This window comes from Sturnira hondurensis, unplaced genomic scaffold, assembly GCF_014824575.4.
Source record: "Sturnira hondurensis isolate 20B ecotype Veracruz unplaced genomic scaffold, ASM1482457v3 Scaffold0014953, whole genome shotgun sequence".
Lineage (NCBI taxonomy): Eukaryota > Metazoa > Chordata > Mammalia > Chiroptera > Phyllostomidae > Sturnira > Sturnira hondurensis.
The window spans coordinates 545,076-564,811 of NW_028087584.1; the positions used below are offsets into that span (position 1 = coordinate 545,076).

The 19,736-nt window shown below is 39.9% G+C and overlaps 1 protein-coding gene across 1 annotated transcript in view; it reads left to right on the plus strand.

The window, feature by feature from the left end:
* The first annotated feature begins 3,360 nt into the window (after positions 1 to 3,360).
* CTTNBP2 (cortactin binding protein 2) overlaps positions 3,361 to 19,736 on the plus strand; it is a 207,229-nt gene continuing 190,853 nt past the window's right edge. The window contains 2 exon segments of the mRNA XM_037064207.1: positions 3,361 to 3,568; positions 16,082 to 16,189. Coding sequence (XP_036920102.1) covers positions 3,488 to 3,568; positions 16,082 to 16,189 — 189 coding nt within the window. The 5' untranslated portion in view covers positions 3,361 to 3,487.

Consider the following 19,736-nt stretch of genomic DNA (forward strand, 5'->3'; position numbering starts at 1 on the left):
GAGCAGATTTAATTTCCTAATTATGTTTTGCTTTAACTTGGTAAAATTAGCTTGCATTCCCTTGGCACAAACCAACTACCGTTGGTGGAGGAGGTCTTCCAAACTGTAGGTTGTTGACAGGGGTGGCTAACTACATTAGGGCTAAATTTATGGAGTAAAATCCACAAAGAGCCTAAGCACATGTAGATAATGACAAGTTAACTATGAGGGAATGTAGTTAGGTCATATGAAAACCCGTTTCTGGCAATGTCTTGGTTTCAAAAACATGGTATAAATAGAGGGCACTCAAGCTCCTGTGTGCTTTTTGTTAGAGTTCCCTGTGTCAAGATTTGGGGCTTACATTTGTTGTAGTGGTGTGGACAAGGATAAGTGTGCTCTGGAATATTTAAATTATGTAACTACAGCATTGTGGATTCAGTCAGAAGTGACTTGCTACTCTATAATTTTGTCATTTAGCAATACTAAGACATGATAACATATGGTTTGCTCTCTGGGGTTGACATAAATGTTGTTATTTGACTGAAATAGAGAGTTCTCTTATTCCACAAGGAAACTGTTTTAAGATATGTGTTTGTGCCTTTATCTTTTCACATGGGAGGAAGAATCCTATTGCATCACTACGTATAACTCTCTGGGTTTGGGGGTTAGTGGATAGGAGAATGTGGCTGATACGGCCAAGGCCTTGGTTTAATCAGAAAACCACTTACCTGCCACTGCCCACCCCCCACCGGCAGTCCCACAGTCTGCACTCACAGCTGCAGCAACCCATTTCATGGGTCCGAGAATCCATTCCAGGGGTCAGAAAATAATTTGTTTAAATTCATTTGTCAGGTCATCTACTTCACTAATTCAAAGAGAAAACAATGTAACTAGTTTTTTCTGCTTGCAATGTATTCCGTATTTGTCCTTCCATTTTAAAGGCTGCAAGTAATTTAATGATTAAAAAACACTTTCAAATTTGTTATAGGAATTTCTTTTCTTCTTATTTATACTTTCATCTTTCTCTTACCTTCAGAAATATTCACTTTAGCTCTGGGATGTCCCTTTTTTTAAAACCTGTTTAACAAAGCTTCAAAAGGTTTAATTTCTAAAACCATCAAGACACTACCTTTTCAGATATATTTGATTTGACTGTAATACATCCTGCCTTTGTGCAAAGAAAGCCTTTCAGAAAGAGTTAATTTGCAATCTCAATCTCACCAAGACTAATTCTCAGGAGAAAATTAAGCCAGCAAGTGTCCTCCCTTTAGAATTAACTCCTAGTGTGCTATTTCTGTGCAGTAGAGTGGGACATTTCTTCTACCCTGGCTAGTGGGCAGTGCCAGCTTTAAAGTAGAGATAAAACTGTGTATTTTACTTCCAAGGTCCTGGCTTTTAGCACTTAAAAAAATGTGCTTTCCTGTGACTTTTTCTCTCCTGTTTATTTTTCATTTTGCTAAACAATAAAATCATAAATTACAAAAAAAGAGGTGAGAGGGGACAAATCACTCAGGGATTCCTTTGTGTTGTTGTTATTCTTTAATTGTGTTTAGACTAACAGAAGCTATTTCTTCCCAATAATGATTTTTTTTAATTGAGCTGCTTGTACAAAATAATTGGGATTTGCTTCCCAGAAATATTGTCATGTCGTATTCTTAGTTCTTAACCCCTAAGTGAAGTTTATTATTTTCTTTCTCTCCTCAAAGTGAGTCAGTTAATTTCTTGAATAGCAATTCAACATCAGTGTCAATATCAGTATGAGAAAATCCATTGCCTTGTAAATGTGTGAATATGCATTTTGAAAAGAATAAGAAATGCTTTCGGCTCCAACTTTAATTTTTTACTATCATTTCAGCATGTAACTGTAACTGTCAAATACTTTCCTTTCATCTTATAAAGTCTCTATTTATTGAACTATTGAGCATTTTCAGAGAAAGCGTCTGATAAAGGAAAGCGGTATAATGAATGGGGATAAAAACCATAGGGCTAAGAGAGGGAGTAGCTATAAAGTCAAAGAAAATAAATCACTGAGCATCTTCACTTATAGGATAAACTTGAGGTGATTTATAAACGTGTGGATCCTTAACCCTAAGGTTCCAGGTGAAAGTTCTTTCTTAATGTAGAACTCTTCTGGGAGGAAACTTCATATAATTTATTGATCAACGCTTTCAGAGCCTTTGAAGAAAGGATTTTGTCTGCTCTGATTTGTGTCATATTTAGAGCCAGTTTGGGAAGGGACGCAATTAAAGTGCCAAAACCTTTTGATAGAAGTCTCCATTTTAAAAAAATAACGTTTGATCTGTAACTCTTGTACTCAACATTCCAGACATTTATCTTCCAGTATTTCAAGTCCATGTTTTGGTTGTAGTTTGATTTTACTTGAGACACAGCTTGAATGCCTCCGTTTGATTTTGTGCTTTCAACACATTTTTGTGATCTGGTAGTTTGGGAAGGCCTGTACGATACGGTCTTGATAAAGTGATAGATTTTCTGGGAATTGGCAGAAAGGGGTACAAATTGAACCAGACGTGAGAAGGGAAAATTGAGAATTTGAGCCTAACTCAAGCTCATGAAATGTCTTTTAAGACCTATAATTTTCGTTAAATCAATTTTTAGAAATTTTTTTTTGGGGGGTGTATCCATTGCCTAGAGGCAATTCTTTTAAACTCTCTTAAAAGTAGATACCCTCCTTTTATAAGCAATGGCACTTAATATTTCTTGGTTGGCCCTTCATAAGATATTTCAGACTTGGAATCAAAGGAGGCCCTGCTTCAGCTTTTTTTGAAAAAGAGGTTGTATAGAAAGGTATGGACTGAGGAGCCAGTTGCAACGAAATAGAGAGTAGCAGGAAGCATTTTTGATTTGGGAGTTGATGGTTTTTGGAGAAGGACACGAAGCAACAATAGCGTGAAACAAAGCCAGATAGATACACCAAGAAGATGAAAACGCCCTGGCGCCAGTCTTGCAAAAACAAACAATCAAAAAACTTAAAAAATAAACGGGCGCCTTATGTGATTCCTAGCGGTGGGACAGAGGGGCTGAAGTAAAGGGTTTTCCTATGTTACAGAGAATTCAGATTAGGAACCCTGACATTTCATCAGGTCTGTCTGAGCGCCGCCGTCTTGGTGGGGACAATGCTAGGCGAATCACCTTTTGGGCTCTTTCCTTCACCGCAACCGGGGGCTGTCATTCTCCACCAGCGCGCAGGGCCAGAGGAGGGCCTGGGCGTGTGCCCATTTCTAGCACCTCCAAGGACCCGCCCGCTGATCACAGGCAGCGGGGCGCTGGGCGTGGGCCCCAACCCAGTGGTGCGGGCGGCGCTCCGGCGCTCAGCGGGTTAAGGCAGCGGGGGCGGGGGCGGCAGCGAGGGGCGGAGGGAATGCGGAGGCTGCAGGGCTGCAAGAGCCTGCGCCCCGGGACCGCAGCGGGTTAAGCGCAACCCGCGGGGAGAAAGCTGAACCTGAAGCGGCTGCTCCGAGCTCGCGTTTGAACCGGCTGGAGCAGAAAGATGGCGACGGACGGCGCGAGCTGCGAGCCCGACTTCTCCCGCGCCCCGGAGGACGCGGCGGGGGCCGCTGCAGAGACGGCGGTAACCGAGGTCCCCGGGTGGGCTCGGGGAGCGTACAGACTGGGGCCAGTGTCCCGGCTGGACCTGGCTTGCGACCCGGGGCACCTCATAAGCCCGGGCTCCCCGGTGTGTTCCTTTCCCGTGGTGCCTTTCCTCGGTGTGTCCTCATGGCCAGAGGCCAGATCATTTAGGGTGAGGCTGCTGCCTGGGCTGGGGATCCCCCCCCCTTCGTCCTTACCGAACCCAGCGGGAAACAGCCTCGACCGCCGGGCGGTCGGGGCTTTCCGCCTGCGTCCCGTGCGACCCCTACGACCAATCCCTTCGCTGTGGTCGCCTTTGGCCAGGGGTGAGAGTGTTGGGGTGTGTTTTCCGGTGAACTTGACACCCCCTCCCATTGCCCACCTCCAGTGGCTCGCGTAGCTGTGGGCGCGTGCCTTAATTAGGGGTGCCTGGCACCTCTTATCAGACCCAGGAAAGCAGAGAGGGGGACGCGGATCATCACCATGCAGGTGTGGGGATGCCTATTGTGTGTATTGGTGTGCTGAGGCCCCTTGGGAGAGGCCTGGTGCCCAGCTGTGGTCACTGCTACAGCCGAACGCGGGGGCTTTGGGTCCTGGCTGTCTGCCTGCCCCATCACTTGGTGGTGGTGATTGCCGGGAGCGGGGGAAAGATCCTCGTCCTTCCCAAGGTTGCTTGGGCAGAGGTGGAAGTTCAGCACCTGGTATCAACACAGTGTTCTTCTATGGGGGTCTGGAAACTAAATGAGCTTCTACTCATCGCTGGTCTCCACTTTCACCCTCAGAATATCCGCGAATACAGTGTCTGTGGTGGTTTCCAGCCCTACCTTGAGGGAGAGTTGGACCCACATTTCCTGGGATAACGACGTTCTGGGGGTTTGGGAAGGAGCCTCACGAAAGTTGCAAGGATCTGCAAGAAAGGCAACAAGGGACGACCCTCCTACCCATGGCGCTATCCCACTCGCCAGATTCTGGGTGGGATGGAGTGAGAGGAGCGTGCACATCTTTCAGTTCTTTCTCTGACCTGAGCGTAATCCGTGCAGAAGCAGCAGAGCGCAGGGCCAGGTGTAAATAGTCAGGGATGCTTTAACTTACTCTCTTTCAGCTTGGAGGTAAGGCTTTCCGGAGTGGGAGAGGAGGGATGTGAAGGAAGCTATTGGGGCGTGAGAGCAGCCAAGCCTGGGAAGGAAGAAGAAAACAAGGAGCGCAGGAAAACCATAGGAGGAAGAGGGCTGCTGATTTCTACATGTGAAACTGGCAAGTTGAGATTAGAAACTGTAAGGAAAATTGATTTTTCTTTTACCTGGGAAATGCGAACTTTCTTAAGACTTCAAATCAACCCTGCCAACCCGTCATGCCCTCTGAGAAACACAATAAGGAAGCTTGCTATTAAAACAAGCTTCTCTGGGAAGTTGAAATGATTTAGTACTTTCATCCCCAAGAGATGGTAAGGAGAGGGAGTGAAAGGAAAAAGAGCTGTCTGTGTGTGTTTTCTTGTTTCCCAGAAAGGTTGAATTTGTTTGTTTAAGCTTCTTTCTACTTGCCTCAGTATTTTAACCATTTGACAATTAAACCAAACAGAAGCACCTGAGGGTCAGGATGGCCAAGCAGTCTGAGGCGCTGCATTCAGAAGCATCTGATTTACGGTCTGTAGCTGATTTGTAGTTTTATTTGGTTAGATTGTAAACAAAATCTTGGATGCAGATTTTTGTGTTAACTAGGTCAGTGGTCCCTTTCCAATGTTGAAACTTTCCAGGAGTCTACATTGAAGTCAGTGTACAGGTGGGGATTTGATCATTTCACCCTGCTAACGGAGATAGCCACAATAAATCTGTGGAAGTCCAAGTCCTTTGTTATTTCCATAGAATTCTTTAGCTTTGTGAGGAGATGCAGTAAGGTTTCTTAATCTAATAGTTTTTTTTTAATTTTAAAATAACTTTTGAGTTTATAGTAAAATTCTGATGTCATCTATGTGGTAATATAGAGCATTTTATTTTTCACTTAAAAAGCACAATCCTTTCGTATCAGCATTTGTCATGTAGACTGATTTTTAAATTAAAGAAAATCTAGGTTGAGGAATGGTATTTGTCATTATAACTGTTCCTTAAATAATTATTAAGAAATCAAAGACATTTTTATGCATTCTGGGTTTGTGAAAACTGCAGGCTTACTTGTTTTTGTGAATTTTTTTCCACTTTACTTTGTATACAATGACTTTTTATACATATATTTGACAGCAGTAAGCCAGTGGAAACTCTAAAGCGGTAGCTATTTTTTAAAAATATTTATTTATTTATCTTTAGAGGGGAAGGGAAGGAGAGAGGAAGAGAAACATCAATGTACGGTTGCTTTCTCATGCATCCCCTGCTGGGAACTGGCCCCTGTTGGGAACTGGCCTGCAACCCAGGCATGTGCCCTGACTGGGAATCGAACCGCGATTGTCTGGTTCGCAGGCCCACGCTCAATCCACCAAGCTACACCAGCCAGGGCTTAGCAGTAAGCTATTTTTGAAAGTAAGAGTTTTCACTAAGTTTTGACTATTTAGATTGTTGCTTAGAGACAAGTTTAATTTATAGTTTTCAGCTTAATATGATTTTCAGTTTAGTGTTTTACATTTAGTTTGCAACCCTTGTTCTTAGCTATTTAAATCCTGAAAGCATCCCAAGTGTAAAGCTGTGTAACAGCTACATTATTCATTGGATCCTAATAGGTTTTTTTTTGTTTGTTTTGCTGTGAACCCTGCCAAGAGACCTGGGTTATTTTCAGCACCCTAGCCAAATGTGATCACTTTTATAGCCTATATTGCTATTTCTACTTTGAAAATATCCCCCAATGGATAAGGCATTATGGAAAACAGAACCCTTTCTGTTTTTTATTGTCACCAAAGAATTTAAGAGTTAAAGGGAAAGGGAGATTTTTTTTAAACCTATCTTTAGAAAGCATACCAACATTCTTTTTTAAAAAATGGTTTTATTTATTTTTTAGAAGGGAATGGAGGAAGAGAAACTTTGAAGTGCGAAAGAAACATCTATCAGTTGCTTCTCACATCTCCCCAGCCAGGGACCTGGCCAGGACCCAGGATTGTGCCCTGACCAGAAATCAAATCTGCAATCTTTCGGCTTGCAGTACAAGGCCCAGTCCACCAAGCCACAGCAGTCAGGGCTACACCAACATTGTTGTCATTCTGGGCTTTTCTGGATCAGCTACATGCAGAAAGTAGATATAAATTTTGTTGTCATGGTGACTGATAGTGACAAGAAAAAACTTCAACACTGATTTTGTTAAAAATGTACAACAGTGATGTTAAACAAATAAACAGCCAGCACTTTGAAATTTTCATTTCCAGACACGGTATTGAACACAAATGCAGTGAGAAGAATCTTAGCAAGTTTGCTAAGCTTTCTTTAAAAGAAACTCTATTTTGTTATATGGCAGCTATAGAATATTGAAAATTTCACAGCATAGTTTTTAAGTAGAAAATAATCTAAATTGGACATACATTACTGAGCACTTTGTGAGATGGAGGAATCGTGAGTAACATATTTACTGTCCTAAAGGAACACATTCCAGTGATAGAAACCGACATAGACTAAGAATCGAGTCAGATATGATGGTGTCATGAGAGCACAAACAATTTGCATTAGGAGTCTGGGAAGGAAGAATCATGGAGGGGATTCCTAGTGAAAGGACCTGGAAACATTCCACAGAAGGATGGCGTTTGAACTGGGGCTTAAATAAGAAGGTCTGGGCAGGGAGACCACAGGAACCTGTGTCCAACTGTGGCTGGGAGTTTTCTAGGATTCATTGAGAGGTAACCCAGACCACATATGAGGGGCTTTCAAAGATGAGCATGTAAGTTTCCATTTCAGTATTAATTATGTGCTTTAGAAAAATAGCCTAGAGACTGAGGAAATAGACTAAAATATTCCCTCAAGATTAGAATATAACTGCTTTCGATGTGATGCTTTTCCTGTATTATCTTTTCCTTCTCCCATAATAGGTTGTATATTTCTCTTTGTACCTGTTGTTTAGACTTCATTATTGTTGTTGGGATCATTATTATATTTCTCACAGGAGCGATTTTGTTTAGAGAAAAGCATTTATCCTCTCTGTGCTTGAATCCAGTTGCTTCTGTTCTCTTCTGTTTCAGGTAATTTTGTGAGGTGAGAAAACGTTTCATTGACTTAGTACTTAGCCATTTGCAGATATCTGCTGTATATCACATGGAGAGAGCAGGTCTGTGGCTGAGAGGGAACAGCTTCCTCCAAGAAGAGCTTTGTGGGTTCTGTTTATAAAAGAAAGCAAAGGTTGCTTAGCACAGTGTCAGGAACATGGTAGGTGTTTCACCAATATTTATTGAATGAAGAAAATGAACACTCACTCAGAGGCAATGTCATAATACTTAATATTGATTGGCTAATTGGAAAACTTTGTGTGTTACCAGATTGTAATAAAACTCTTGGCCTGTAATTTGTAATAATTAACATTAGATATCACAGATGTTTTCTTGTTTCAGAAGGATGACCCTTATTCTTTTTTGATTTTTATTTGTATGTGGTCCTTTTCCAAGCTGCTTTTCTCAATAACATTTCAGATACTTTACAGATTTTTTAAAAAATTAATATCCAAACCTATTAATTTTTCATTTAGAGTTTTTCCCCTTCAAAATACTGACTGAGGCTGGGAATGTGGTGGTGAGATGGTAACTGCACCCCTCCCCATCCCGAATTCTTATAATAGAATCAAGGCCTAGTCACCCACAAGGTGTCAAGACAAAAACAGGGAAGTTTGGAAACAGGAAAAGGGAAGAAAAGAGAAGACTGGGTGGGAAGAAGGAGGATAGGCAAGGCTTTGGAATCATCTGCAAAGCCCAGAATTAAGGGACCAGAATCCCACTTTGAGTGTGCCTAGGAAGGTTGGAGCACTGTCTCCCTTCCGTGCCCACATGCTTTGCCACGGAAGCACTAAGCACATCTGAATATTGCTTTAGGAGAGTTTATTTAAATGTGCTTAATTGTATTCTCTGTTGGAGCACCTTTGCAAGGCTTACATAACATGGAAAAGGAACCTTGTTCTTTGTCTTTGACAATTATGTAATGAAATGGAGACCAGTTACAAGAGAGATGGTAATGACATTGATAGCAGAAGTTTTTAAAATTGTAGTTTAATTAGTTATAAATAACTTATACAAAAATGAGATCATGGTATTAATGCCTTGTGCAATATGATGTCATTCATGTAGAAATCCTGATTTTAAGGGAGAAAAGTGCTCTCTTGGAGTAAATTGTTAGTAAATAAGCAAATAGTTTGAGGCTGAATCTAAAAAGTCATATTTTAATGTTTCTGTCATTTTATTATTATATATCCTCAAGTGACAGTTTCTTGATATACTAGCATTTAATGACTTCCTACTTGAAAACTCGAGTTTCAATACCTTATACCACACTCTGTCACAGTTGTTTGTTGATGACTTTTTAAAATTATTTGTACTTATAAATCTCACTACGAGATTATTATAAAATTATTTGTACTTACAATCTCAGCAGTGAGCTGTTTCAGAATAGAATGTAGGGTTTTTTGTTTTTTGGGGTTTTTTTGTAAGTATGTTAACTTTGCTCTGTGGAGTAGATAACTTTTTTCAAACGATTTGGTTTTGACCTGTTTATATTTCATTGAAAAGGCAACAAGGTGATTCTGAAGGCCTGAGATCTTCCACAGAAGGGCTTTGTAACTGTAAGAATATCCTTTAGCCATCTACGTCTCAGCCTCTTCATTGGAAAATCAGCATGCTGACATTTGCCACCTGCAGATAACCCAAATGATCTTCAGTTCATTACAAGCTTCTTAACGGACAATTATTGGATCTGGATGCTAGCTCACATGTTGAGTTGATCCATGTCTCACACAGGACTGATGTAACATTGGAAAGCTGAGTTGGGATGGAAATAGACATTTGTTTGATCTGAACTCTGGTCCTTTTATTCTGAAGGGAAAATAGGGATTGATGGGACTTCTGAAAGGAGGAAAGGGTGATAGTTGTCCTTAATAATCAGAGGCTGCCATCCCTGACTGAGCCACTTTTCTGCTTTTCAATCTGGTTTTCTTGTACTTAAAATTAATTACCTCCATGACCAGGATTCCTTTCTGACAGTCTATTTACTTGTCAGTTTTACCTCCTTCCAATATATTGAGTTGCTTTTCTTGCATGAAAGACTCCAAACAGTTTGGTTGATTTGAGGACTATGACCATAGAGAGCTGACCCTAAGTTTTTAGTATGGTGCTTTAAAGGAACACACAAAGTTGCCCTGTTTATATTTTGAATGGTTTTTGAAACAATGAATTGAAATGATGGAACTATCAGTTATTTAGTTGCCTCTAGTATTTACACATCATTTACTTGCTGACTGCATTAATTAGATTCTTAAAGAATGTGGCTCTTGTGGCCCTGTTTGGCTGTGACTGTTGAATTGTGTACATAAACCCAGCATTTTTAAATTTGTGGGCAGGGTGAGGGGAGTGGTTTTGAAGGAAGCTTGGTATTGGTTTGTGCTCAACTGTGACCTTTTAAGATGACAATTCAGCCAGATTCCCTCCCCCTCCCTCCCCCTCCCTCCCTCTCCCTCCCCCTCCCTCCCTCTCCCTCCCTCTCCCTCCCCTCCCTCCCCCTCCCTCCCCCTCCCTCCCCCTCCCTTCCCTCCCTCCCCCTCCCTTCCCTCCCTCCCTCCCTCTCCCTCCCTCTCTCTCCCTCTCTCTCCCTCTCTCTCCCTCTCTCTCCCTCTCTCCTGCCCTTTCTCTCTCACCCTGCCAGGAACTAGAAAAGAATGCCCTCCCCACACCCACTTGCAGTAATTCAGAGCTATTGAAAACTGCTGTGTTGAACACTAATAGTTTTGAGATCGAGTCTCCTCTTTATATATATAATTTGTTTATGTCCCAAAGAAGGCTGTCTGTAGGATGACTAGACTTTGAATTAGTTTAATCTTCCTATGCCAGATTTGTAGAATTTGGTGTTAAACACTTTTCCTGGAGTACTTTTTGTGGCAGGCAGAAAACATGATGGGCAGAGGAGAGGCCTGCAGAGTTGAAATCTAGCAGGTGTGTGTGTGTGAGTTTGAGTGCCTTGCCATCATTAAAAGATGAGATCTGGATCATCTTTTGTTAGGACAAAGAAGTACAGTAATAATAAAGCTTAGTCTGTGAACATGTCTGCTGTAACTTTTTTTGAGAGGTGTCATATTTTCATGGGTGCCCTGATGCAGGTCCCTAATTTTTTTATGTGAGCATGGCATTTGGATCTTGTCTTGTTGTATTTTACTTTTGAAAATTAGGTTATCAAGTTAGTTTTTTTTTTTTTTAAAAATATAACATTTATCAAAAAAAGGATGGGCCTGGCTGGGTAATTCAGTTGGTTAGAGTATTGTCCCATACACAAAAAGTTTGTGGGTTCAATTCCAATCAGGGCCCATACTAGGTTGTGGGTTCGGTCACTAGTCAAGGAGCAAAAGGGAAGCAGTCAACTGATGTTTGTCTCTTACATTGCTGTTTCTTCCTCCCCCTCTCCCCCTCTCTCCCTCTCTCCCTCCCTTTCCTTTCCCCCCTCCCTTTCCTCCCCCCCCCTCTCTTTTCCCCCTCCCTCTCTTCCTTAAATCAATAAATATATTCTGGGGTGAGGATTTTAAAAAAAGGATGGAGGAAACTTCTGGAAGTGACACATTTGTTTATGGCATAGATTATGGTGATGGTTTCATGGCTATATACTTATCTCCAAACTCATCAAGTTGTATACATTAAATATATAAAAATTTTTTATGTCATCCATATCTCAACAAAGTGATTTTAAAATATAAGATTTAGAATAATTGTTCATAAAGCAAGAAAATTTCATTACTTTTTCTATAAGTACTTTTGTGCCATATGTGTGTCAGATTAGATAAATGTCACTTCTTATGAAACAATAACATTTTTTATTTGGATTTTTGTTTTTAAGCATCTTTATTTTTCTAAAAATACCAAAATGCTTTGAATTTATTTGTAAAATAACCAAAGTCTTATGCCCTGTCATGTTTTCATGTGGTTTCGTGTACTCTGTTTTGACAGAATAGGGGATGGAAACTTTAAGCATTGGAGTTTGAAAATTTTGAAATTTTAAATTTGACAATTTTAAAATTTTATAATATTTTTATTATTGTAGGCCAGAAAGTAGTATATATTTTTTTTTTAAAATAACACATCACTTAACATTGGGTTAGCTAAAAAGTCTGTGTGGATTTTTTCTATAAAATTAGAGGCACATTTTTCATTTTCACCAATAACTGTTGATTTGGATATTTTGAGTATGTCCGCTATCTCATTTTCACCAATAACTGTTGATTTGGATATTTTGAGTATGTCCGCTATCTCCCATGTGATGTAACATTGAGTGTTCTCAATTAATGTCTTAATTTGATTGCTGTCAACTTCAACTGATCTATCTGACCTTAGAGAATCATTCGGGGAGAAATCTCTAGCACAAAATTTCATTAACCACTTTTGACATGTTTGATCAATCACAGCATCTTCTCCATATACTCCACAAATCTGATTTGTGTTTTAATTTTGTTTTTACCTTTCTTGAAATAATAATGTATAACATGCCAAAAATGTTGCTTAGTTTTTTCCATCTTCAATATTAAAATGGCTACACAAACATTCACCAATTTTGATAAGTTTTTTAAAAAACCTTAATGCATGCTGATATTACAGCTGTCACAGTACAGTCTAACAAAATTGTTTTGAATGAAGTTATAAAGACGACTAAGTGCTACTAGAAATATCTTATGAAAAAAAAGTGCTACTAGAAACATAGGGAAAAAACCAAACATTTTGGCTACCTCTATATATTGTGATGAGAAACAGATTTTTTAACACTCCGTGTAACAATCTATGGTTTAGCAAGAACCATTGAAACTATGTTTTTTATTTTAATGAACTTCCCTTTTTACTGATATGTTGAAAAACAAGTGTCGGTTGCAGGTCACATGCTGCATGTGATGATGGAATCAGGGCAAGCTCTCCTAACTCTTAATGTGAATAAGAATCTTGGCAATGTCTTTCATAATGTTTTAGTTTTTAAAATGGAGTGCTTTACTTATGAAGCTTTGGAGAAAAAAAGGCAATAAAATATACAATTAATAAAAGCCTTTAGAATGACCAGCAGCAGCATTTAAAAAACACTCCCCGCTAAAGTAGTGATTTTCAACATTTTTCATCTCATCGTGCACATAAACTAATTACTAAAATTCTGTGACACACCAAAAAATAAATTATTTGATGACCTGATGAAAACAAATAGGTATAATTTTGACTCATTTACATTGGACAACTATTGTATTGGCTGTTGTCATTTTTTAAATGTGACAGTCTAAGGGAAAAGAGGTCAGTGCCTCTGAATAAATAGGTATTGCATGTTCTAAAAATTCTTGTGGCACACTGGTTGAAAATCGCTGCTCTAACGCACATGAGAATTACAACTTACTCTCTCATCTTACTGGAAAAAAATGAGGATAAAAGAGTGTCTTTTGTCATAGTAAATAAACTGAGTTTATTGATTTTGGGCTACTAGATTTTTCAAAGAATTAAGCTTGTAGCCAATATCTCACTTCTCCCTGCATAACGTACCTGGGTGCTCAGGTTTAGTAACAATCACCTGCCTTTATTGGTAACAATCACATTTAGCACTTAATTAATGTTTTTTTTTTAATTCTCATAAAAACTTTGTGGGATAGATGTTAAGTTTTGTATTATATACCTGAGAAAACGGAGACTAGGGTAAGTTGCAGAAATGGTTCTCCAAGTTCAGTCCTTGGACCAGCAGCAGCAGGAGCCTATTAGAAAGGCACTGTCAGGGCCGTGCCTCACACATAACCGGAAACTCCAGCTGTGGAGCCCAAGCGGTCTGTGTTAACAAGGTCACCAGATGATTGTTCTCTGTGTCTCAGTTTGAGAACATGTGGGTTATAAGTCCTATGTGACACCACGGTATAGCAGACTTGAGCCCTATTATATTGTATTTTACGAGTCACAAGGAATGTCCCTAAGTTAAACTTTTAAGCCTCCTGGAGCTACCCATGGTTTGGCTTGCTACAGCTTTTTCATTTCTTTTTCTTTGCTAGTCCCTGCCTTTCCAAACAACTACCCTGTCTAATGTATGTGCAAAAAGAAACAATTTTAAGAGGAAGATCCTTTTGAAATATTTCAAGAACCACAACCTCTGTTCTCTTTCTCCTTTATACTATTTTTATAACTTTTTAGAAGTTTCCTTTGAAACTGAGTAGTGACCAGTTTTTGGTCAATGCCTGTTTGAAAGCCCCTGTAATCATTTATGAATTGCCCATGTGTCAAAGGGGTAGTGTAGGGTTAGTTACTTAGGTGTTAACCTACTTCTCATTAGCTGATTGATGGCATGGCACTATTTTTATTTTTATTTTTTTTCCCCGTGTAATTTTTTTATTGAATTATAGTTCTCCCCATTTCCCCCCCATTACTCTCCCCTGCCCTACCCACCCCCCACCTCCCACATTTAATCCTCCCTACTGTTGTCTTTGTCCATGGGTCCTTTATTTGACCCTTCCCCTTCTTTCTCCATTATCTCTCCCATCCCCCTCTGGTCACTGTCAGTTTGTTTATTTCAGTGTCTCTGGTTCTATTTTGTTTGTTTTGTTGATTAGGTTCCACTTACAGGTAAGATCATACGGTGTCTTGTACTTCCTGGCTTATTTCACTTAGCATAATGCTCTCCAGTTCCATCCATGCTGTTGTGAAGGGTGGGAGTTCTTTCTTTCTGCTGCAATGTACCCACAGTTTTTGATCCACTCATTTAGTGATGGGCACTTAGGCTCTTTCTAGCACTTGGCTATTGTAAATTGTGATGCTATGAGCATAGGGGTGCACAGAAGGGACTTTATTATCCAACTTCTCTGAGTTGTGTTTTTCTCAACTGAAACATAGACATGATGATATCTTCCAGATTAGATTTGGTTTTTGAGAATACTTTACAAACCGTTGAGTGCTATGCAAGTGTGAAGAGATATTCTGGAATGTCCCAAGGTTTGGCTTCTGAGGTTGGCTGTTTTTAGACATTTGGGGATGAATGTGTGTTCTCTGCCCTTTGATGGTGACTGGGTTTATCAGATGAGTCTCTCTCCAGAAGGGCTCAGCAGAACACGTGCTGTGGAGGAAGCTGAGGTTGTGGAAAACTTCCAGGCAGAGCTATCAAACTGATCCTCTCAGCTTCACCTGGAACATGACTGCCCTAAGACCTGCTCATGAAACTTGCTGTGAGGATAGTGGGCAGAGTTGGAGACAAAAGAATTGGGAATCAGTGGTAGGTCAGTGGGATTTAAAGTGGTGGTATTGCATGCAGTCCTCAAAGGAGGAATGCAATTTGGAGAAGACAGCAGGGCTGGAGGAGTGATGGGTGAGGATTATGACCCCCAAGGCCCTGCAGCCAGTACCTCACGGTTAGCTGAGTCTCTGGGAGTCTTGTTTCTTCTAGCCTCAGCTGCCTTTGGAATAGCAAGAAGCTACAGAAGCATTGTATCAGGAAGCATTTGATAACCACATAGCAGGGGTCCCAGATTCACCTCACCATAGGCCCAGAAAATGAAATGTGGGTGGTGGGCCGGGCCTCTCAAAAGTGCATATGCTGACTGTGTGTGTGTGTGTGTGTGTGTGTGTGTGTCCCAAAGTGAAGAGCATGTTCCTTCCAAAGGGGCTGCTGCTACTTGGCTCTGCATATTACCCCATAGGAATGTGCGTCTGGGGTTTCCCAGTCATCTGAATTTGAAGGTAAGACAGAGATCTGGATTTTTTGGTGACATCTTAAGATTTTTTAATACTGGCTGAATAAAAAAATCAAAACACTTTTTGGTCCAACTAACACATATCTGTGGGCTAGGCTTTACTGTAGGCTGCCAGCTGGTAGCCTCCACTGCAGAGTGTTATAAAAACATGACTTGTTATTATTAGATGTTCTGGAATTTATAACAACCTTTCAGGAGCCTTTACATGGGGGCCATTCTAGGAATACTTTCTATGCTTTCTTGGCTACCCTCCCAACTTCTCCTCAAATACTCTGGGCCTATTTTGATGCAGATTCTAGGTACTTTTCAATTTATGTCACAATTTGAAGAGATTCTGTATCTAGATGTCCAGGCAGGCTGGGAAAATAGGTCTGCCTAATGGAGAGATTTAAGACATTGGTGTTGTGGTTTTTACCCCTCCTTTTTCAAAGTCAGGGCAGATCGTCTGCTGCCAAGCAGGGCCCTTGTGTTCTTGGATTTACCGAACCACTGGAGCAAAGATGATACATTGCATACCTGCTCTGTGTGTGTGTCTGTATGTCTGTGTCTTGTGGGGATGAAGGGCCAGGGGTACCAAATTAAAGAGCATGGTCCCTCTAAAGGGGATGCATATATAGACATGTGTCTTGTTCCTAGAAATAGCTTTTTCATGGCTTTTTAAAATTTTGTGTTACAGAAAAAAGAGTTTGATGTGGACACCCTCAGTAAATCTGAGCTCCGGATGCTCTTCAGTGTGATGGAAGGGGAGCTGGAGGCCAGAGACCTGGTCATCGAAGCCCTGCGGGTAAGAGCTTTCCAGAGCTGAGTCCCATCGCTATGTCATTTCTTTTGTCAGAAGGGCCAGTGGAGATGCTTCTTTTCCTTAATTTTTCCATCATGTAGATTTAAAATGTTTCATCATGTTAAAATGTGTCCTTAATCCCAGACATCAACCCGTAATCATTATAAACCCAAATACCGACTATATGGGAAACTTGAGAATTAAGTGCTTTTTGTTCCCAAATTGTTTTAAGTTTCATAAGTTTATTTGGTTAATGACATAGTTTTCAGCAAATTGATATGTATGGTCAGTGAAGAAAAATTGAAAGAATTACTTCTTATAAAAAATATTGCTGATAATAGAGTTTTTTCCTTTCTATATAAATTGTTATTTGTTATTTTCAGAAACTTAGAAAAGTTAAAAAATAAATGTTTATATATCTTCAAATATTTTTCATCTGATCTTATAGTTATTTTCATTGTTCATAAAAATTACCTTCTAATATGTTACTTAAATACCTCAATACAGTTTTTTTAAAAAACAAAATGCTGTTAAACTTTATTAATGCATAATTTTCTAATCGGTTGTTCCCAGTCTTTCACTTATTTTGGCTTGTGAGCCAAATGTAAGTCATTTGGCCAAAACATTTATTATACATGGAGTATGGATATCTATTTTTCACCGGGGAGTATTTCCTCACACTTTGTTTTAGGGAGTTTATTTTAACTGATGCAAGTCTGTGGAATGTCAAACACTTGTCTTCAATGAGTACTAATAGGGTGGTGGAAAGAAGTAGTGATAATGGGTGGTCAGACATAATAGAGAAAGTAGAAGTGCTGAGAATCCATTTATGTGGGCAAGGGGTGGTACAGTTCCTGAATAATGACTTTTGTACCTTTTTACAAACTGAAAATTAATACAATAGAGATATTGATTATTCCTCAGTCTGATGACAGAGAATGATTGCCTCAGAAACATGGGAGTCTAGTTATATCAGTATAACTAAATGAGTATTCACTTGAAGGTGTTGCTTTTTTGAATAACAAGCTTTGCCAAGTAGACTTTGCAGTTTGGTTGTGAGAGGTTTTCATTCTGCTCCACATTTGGATCATTTGCATTGCTTACAAGTGTATATTTTCTTGAAGGAACTTTATGGAATAATTGCTAAGGCAGTATATCACTAAAATGTGTGACCCTTGGTCCAAGGAGAGGCTGGAGCACATCACCTGTGAGGTCAGTAGTGTAGTTTCTTGAGACCATACAGAGGTGAAGGCTCCTGTTCTATCTTAGGTATGTTCCTATCCCTTTCTATTAACTGTAAAAGTCATCATCATTATGGTATATGGCATTTCCCACTGCTCACCCAAATTTTTCAGCAACCACATGTCTTTCTCTTTTGAACTTCATTGCAGTATTTTCAAATGTGAAAGTAGAGGTAATCTTTACTAATGATCAGAGCTTACCAAACTGAAAGTTCTTCACAGAATGAGGGATGTTGTAGATACAAGGAGCCTTATGTGATATTTAGATCCGTGTTCTGCATCCCTCTCAGGCCTAGTGTTTCATTTCATTAAAATACTTTGTATTACTCCTGCTATCCCACAATGAAATATATGGGTAATTGCATGTATAAGTAAGTTATGTTAAAAATAACCAATACATTGTCTTAATTGTGATATAAAGTAACAGGAAAAAAGTTTATATCAAAATGTTGTATATTATAATATGTGAGAGCTTGGCTATGACTCTACTGGAAGACAGAATAAAGTAGGTGGCTATTTGTACCTATTCATAGCATTTCCATGAATTGTCATCTTTGCAAAAGAATTTTGATCCAAGTATGCCATATTGTTAACTCAGGTACAGTGAGTAGATTTTTGGTAGGTGGGTGAAATGATTTTTCTGAAGTGGGTATGAGTCTTGGTAAAATTCCAGAACCAAAGTGCATATTTACATGAGGTTTGAATCCCTGGAAAATTCAATGTTTGTTAAAACTGAAATATGTAGAACTTCTGGCCAAGATGGAAGCATACATAGGTATACTTTGTGTCCTCACACAACCAAAAGAAGAACAACAACAAATTTAAAAACAAAATAACTGCAGCTGCCAGTAAATTGTACTGTATGGAAGTCCAGCAACAAAGAAGTTAAAGAAGAACCATTCATCAACACTGGTAAGAGGGGAGGAGACAGGTGGGCTGGGCAGAGAGGATGGTGGTAGCTGGTGGTCTGGGTGGTCCCATATTCCCGTGTGGATAAACGAGGAGGAACAACTGGGGAGTGAGAGGAACAACTGGGGACTGTGCAACACAGGGTTCCAGCATGGGGAAAAGAAAGCCTCAGAACCTCTGGCTGTAAAAATCTGTGGCAATTGCAGCATAGGAGAAACTCCCGGCCTCACAAGAGAGTTCATTGGAGACACCCACATGGTCCTAGAATGTACATAGCCCACCCACCCAAGTATCAGCACCACAAGGGCCCAATTTGCTTGTGGATAGTGGAGGAACTGACTGGAAGTCCACTGAGAGCTGAGCGAGTGGCATTGTTCTATCTCTCATGCCTCTCCCACATAAGGCACCATAATGCAGTGCAATGGGTTGCCCCGCCCCAGCAAATACCCAAGGCTCTGCCCATTTCTACATAACAGGTGCACTAAGACAAAGAAATACGGCCAAATGAAAAAACAGATTGAGTCTCCAAAAATAGAACTAAGTAATGAAGAGATAACCAACCTGTCAGGTGAACAATTTAAAACACTGGTAATCAGGATGCTCAGAATGAGTACAGCTGCAAAATAAAGGAAGAAGTGAAAGCTATACAAAGTGAAACTAAAAAATATATATATATATATAACAGGGAAAATATATATACAGGGAAGCCACAGTGAAGCAAAGGAAACCGGGACTCAAATCAATAATTTGGAACAGAAGAAAAAAATAAACATTCAACCAGAACAGAATGAAGAAACAAGAATTCAAAAAAGTGAGGAGAGGCTTAGGGACCTCTGGGACAACTTTAAATATTCCAACATCTGAACTGTAGAAGAGGAGAGGAGAAGAAGAGAAACAGGAAGAATTTGAAAACATAATGAAGGAGAATTCCCCTAAGTCTGGCGAAGGAAATAGACTTCCAGGAAATCCAGGAAGCTTAAGAAGTCCCAAATGAAGTTGGACCCAAAGAAGCACACACCAAGGCACAACTTAATCTTGAATTACCCAAGATTAAAGATAAGGAGAGAATATTAAAAGCAGCAAGAGAAAAGGAGACAGTTACATACAAAGGAGTTCCCGTAAGACTATCCACTGATTTCGCAAAAGAAACCTGGAAGGCAAGAAGGGCCTAGAAAGAACTATTCCTAGTCATGAAAGGCAAGGACCTCCATCCAAGATTACTCTATCCAGCAATGCTATCACTTACAATGGAAGGGCAGATAAAGTGCTTCCCAGATAAAATCAAGTTAAAGGAGTTCATCATCACCAAGCCCTTACTCTATGAAATGTTAAAGGGACTTATCTAAGAAAAAGAAGATCAAATATATGAACAATAAAATGACAAACTCACAACTATGAAC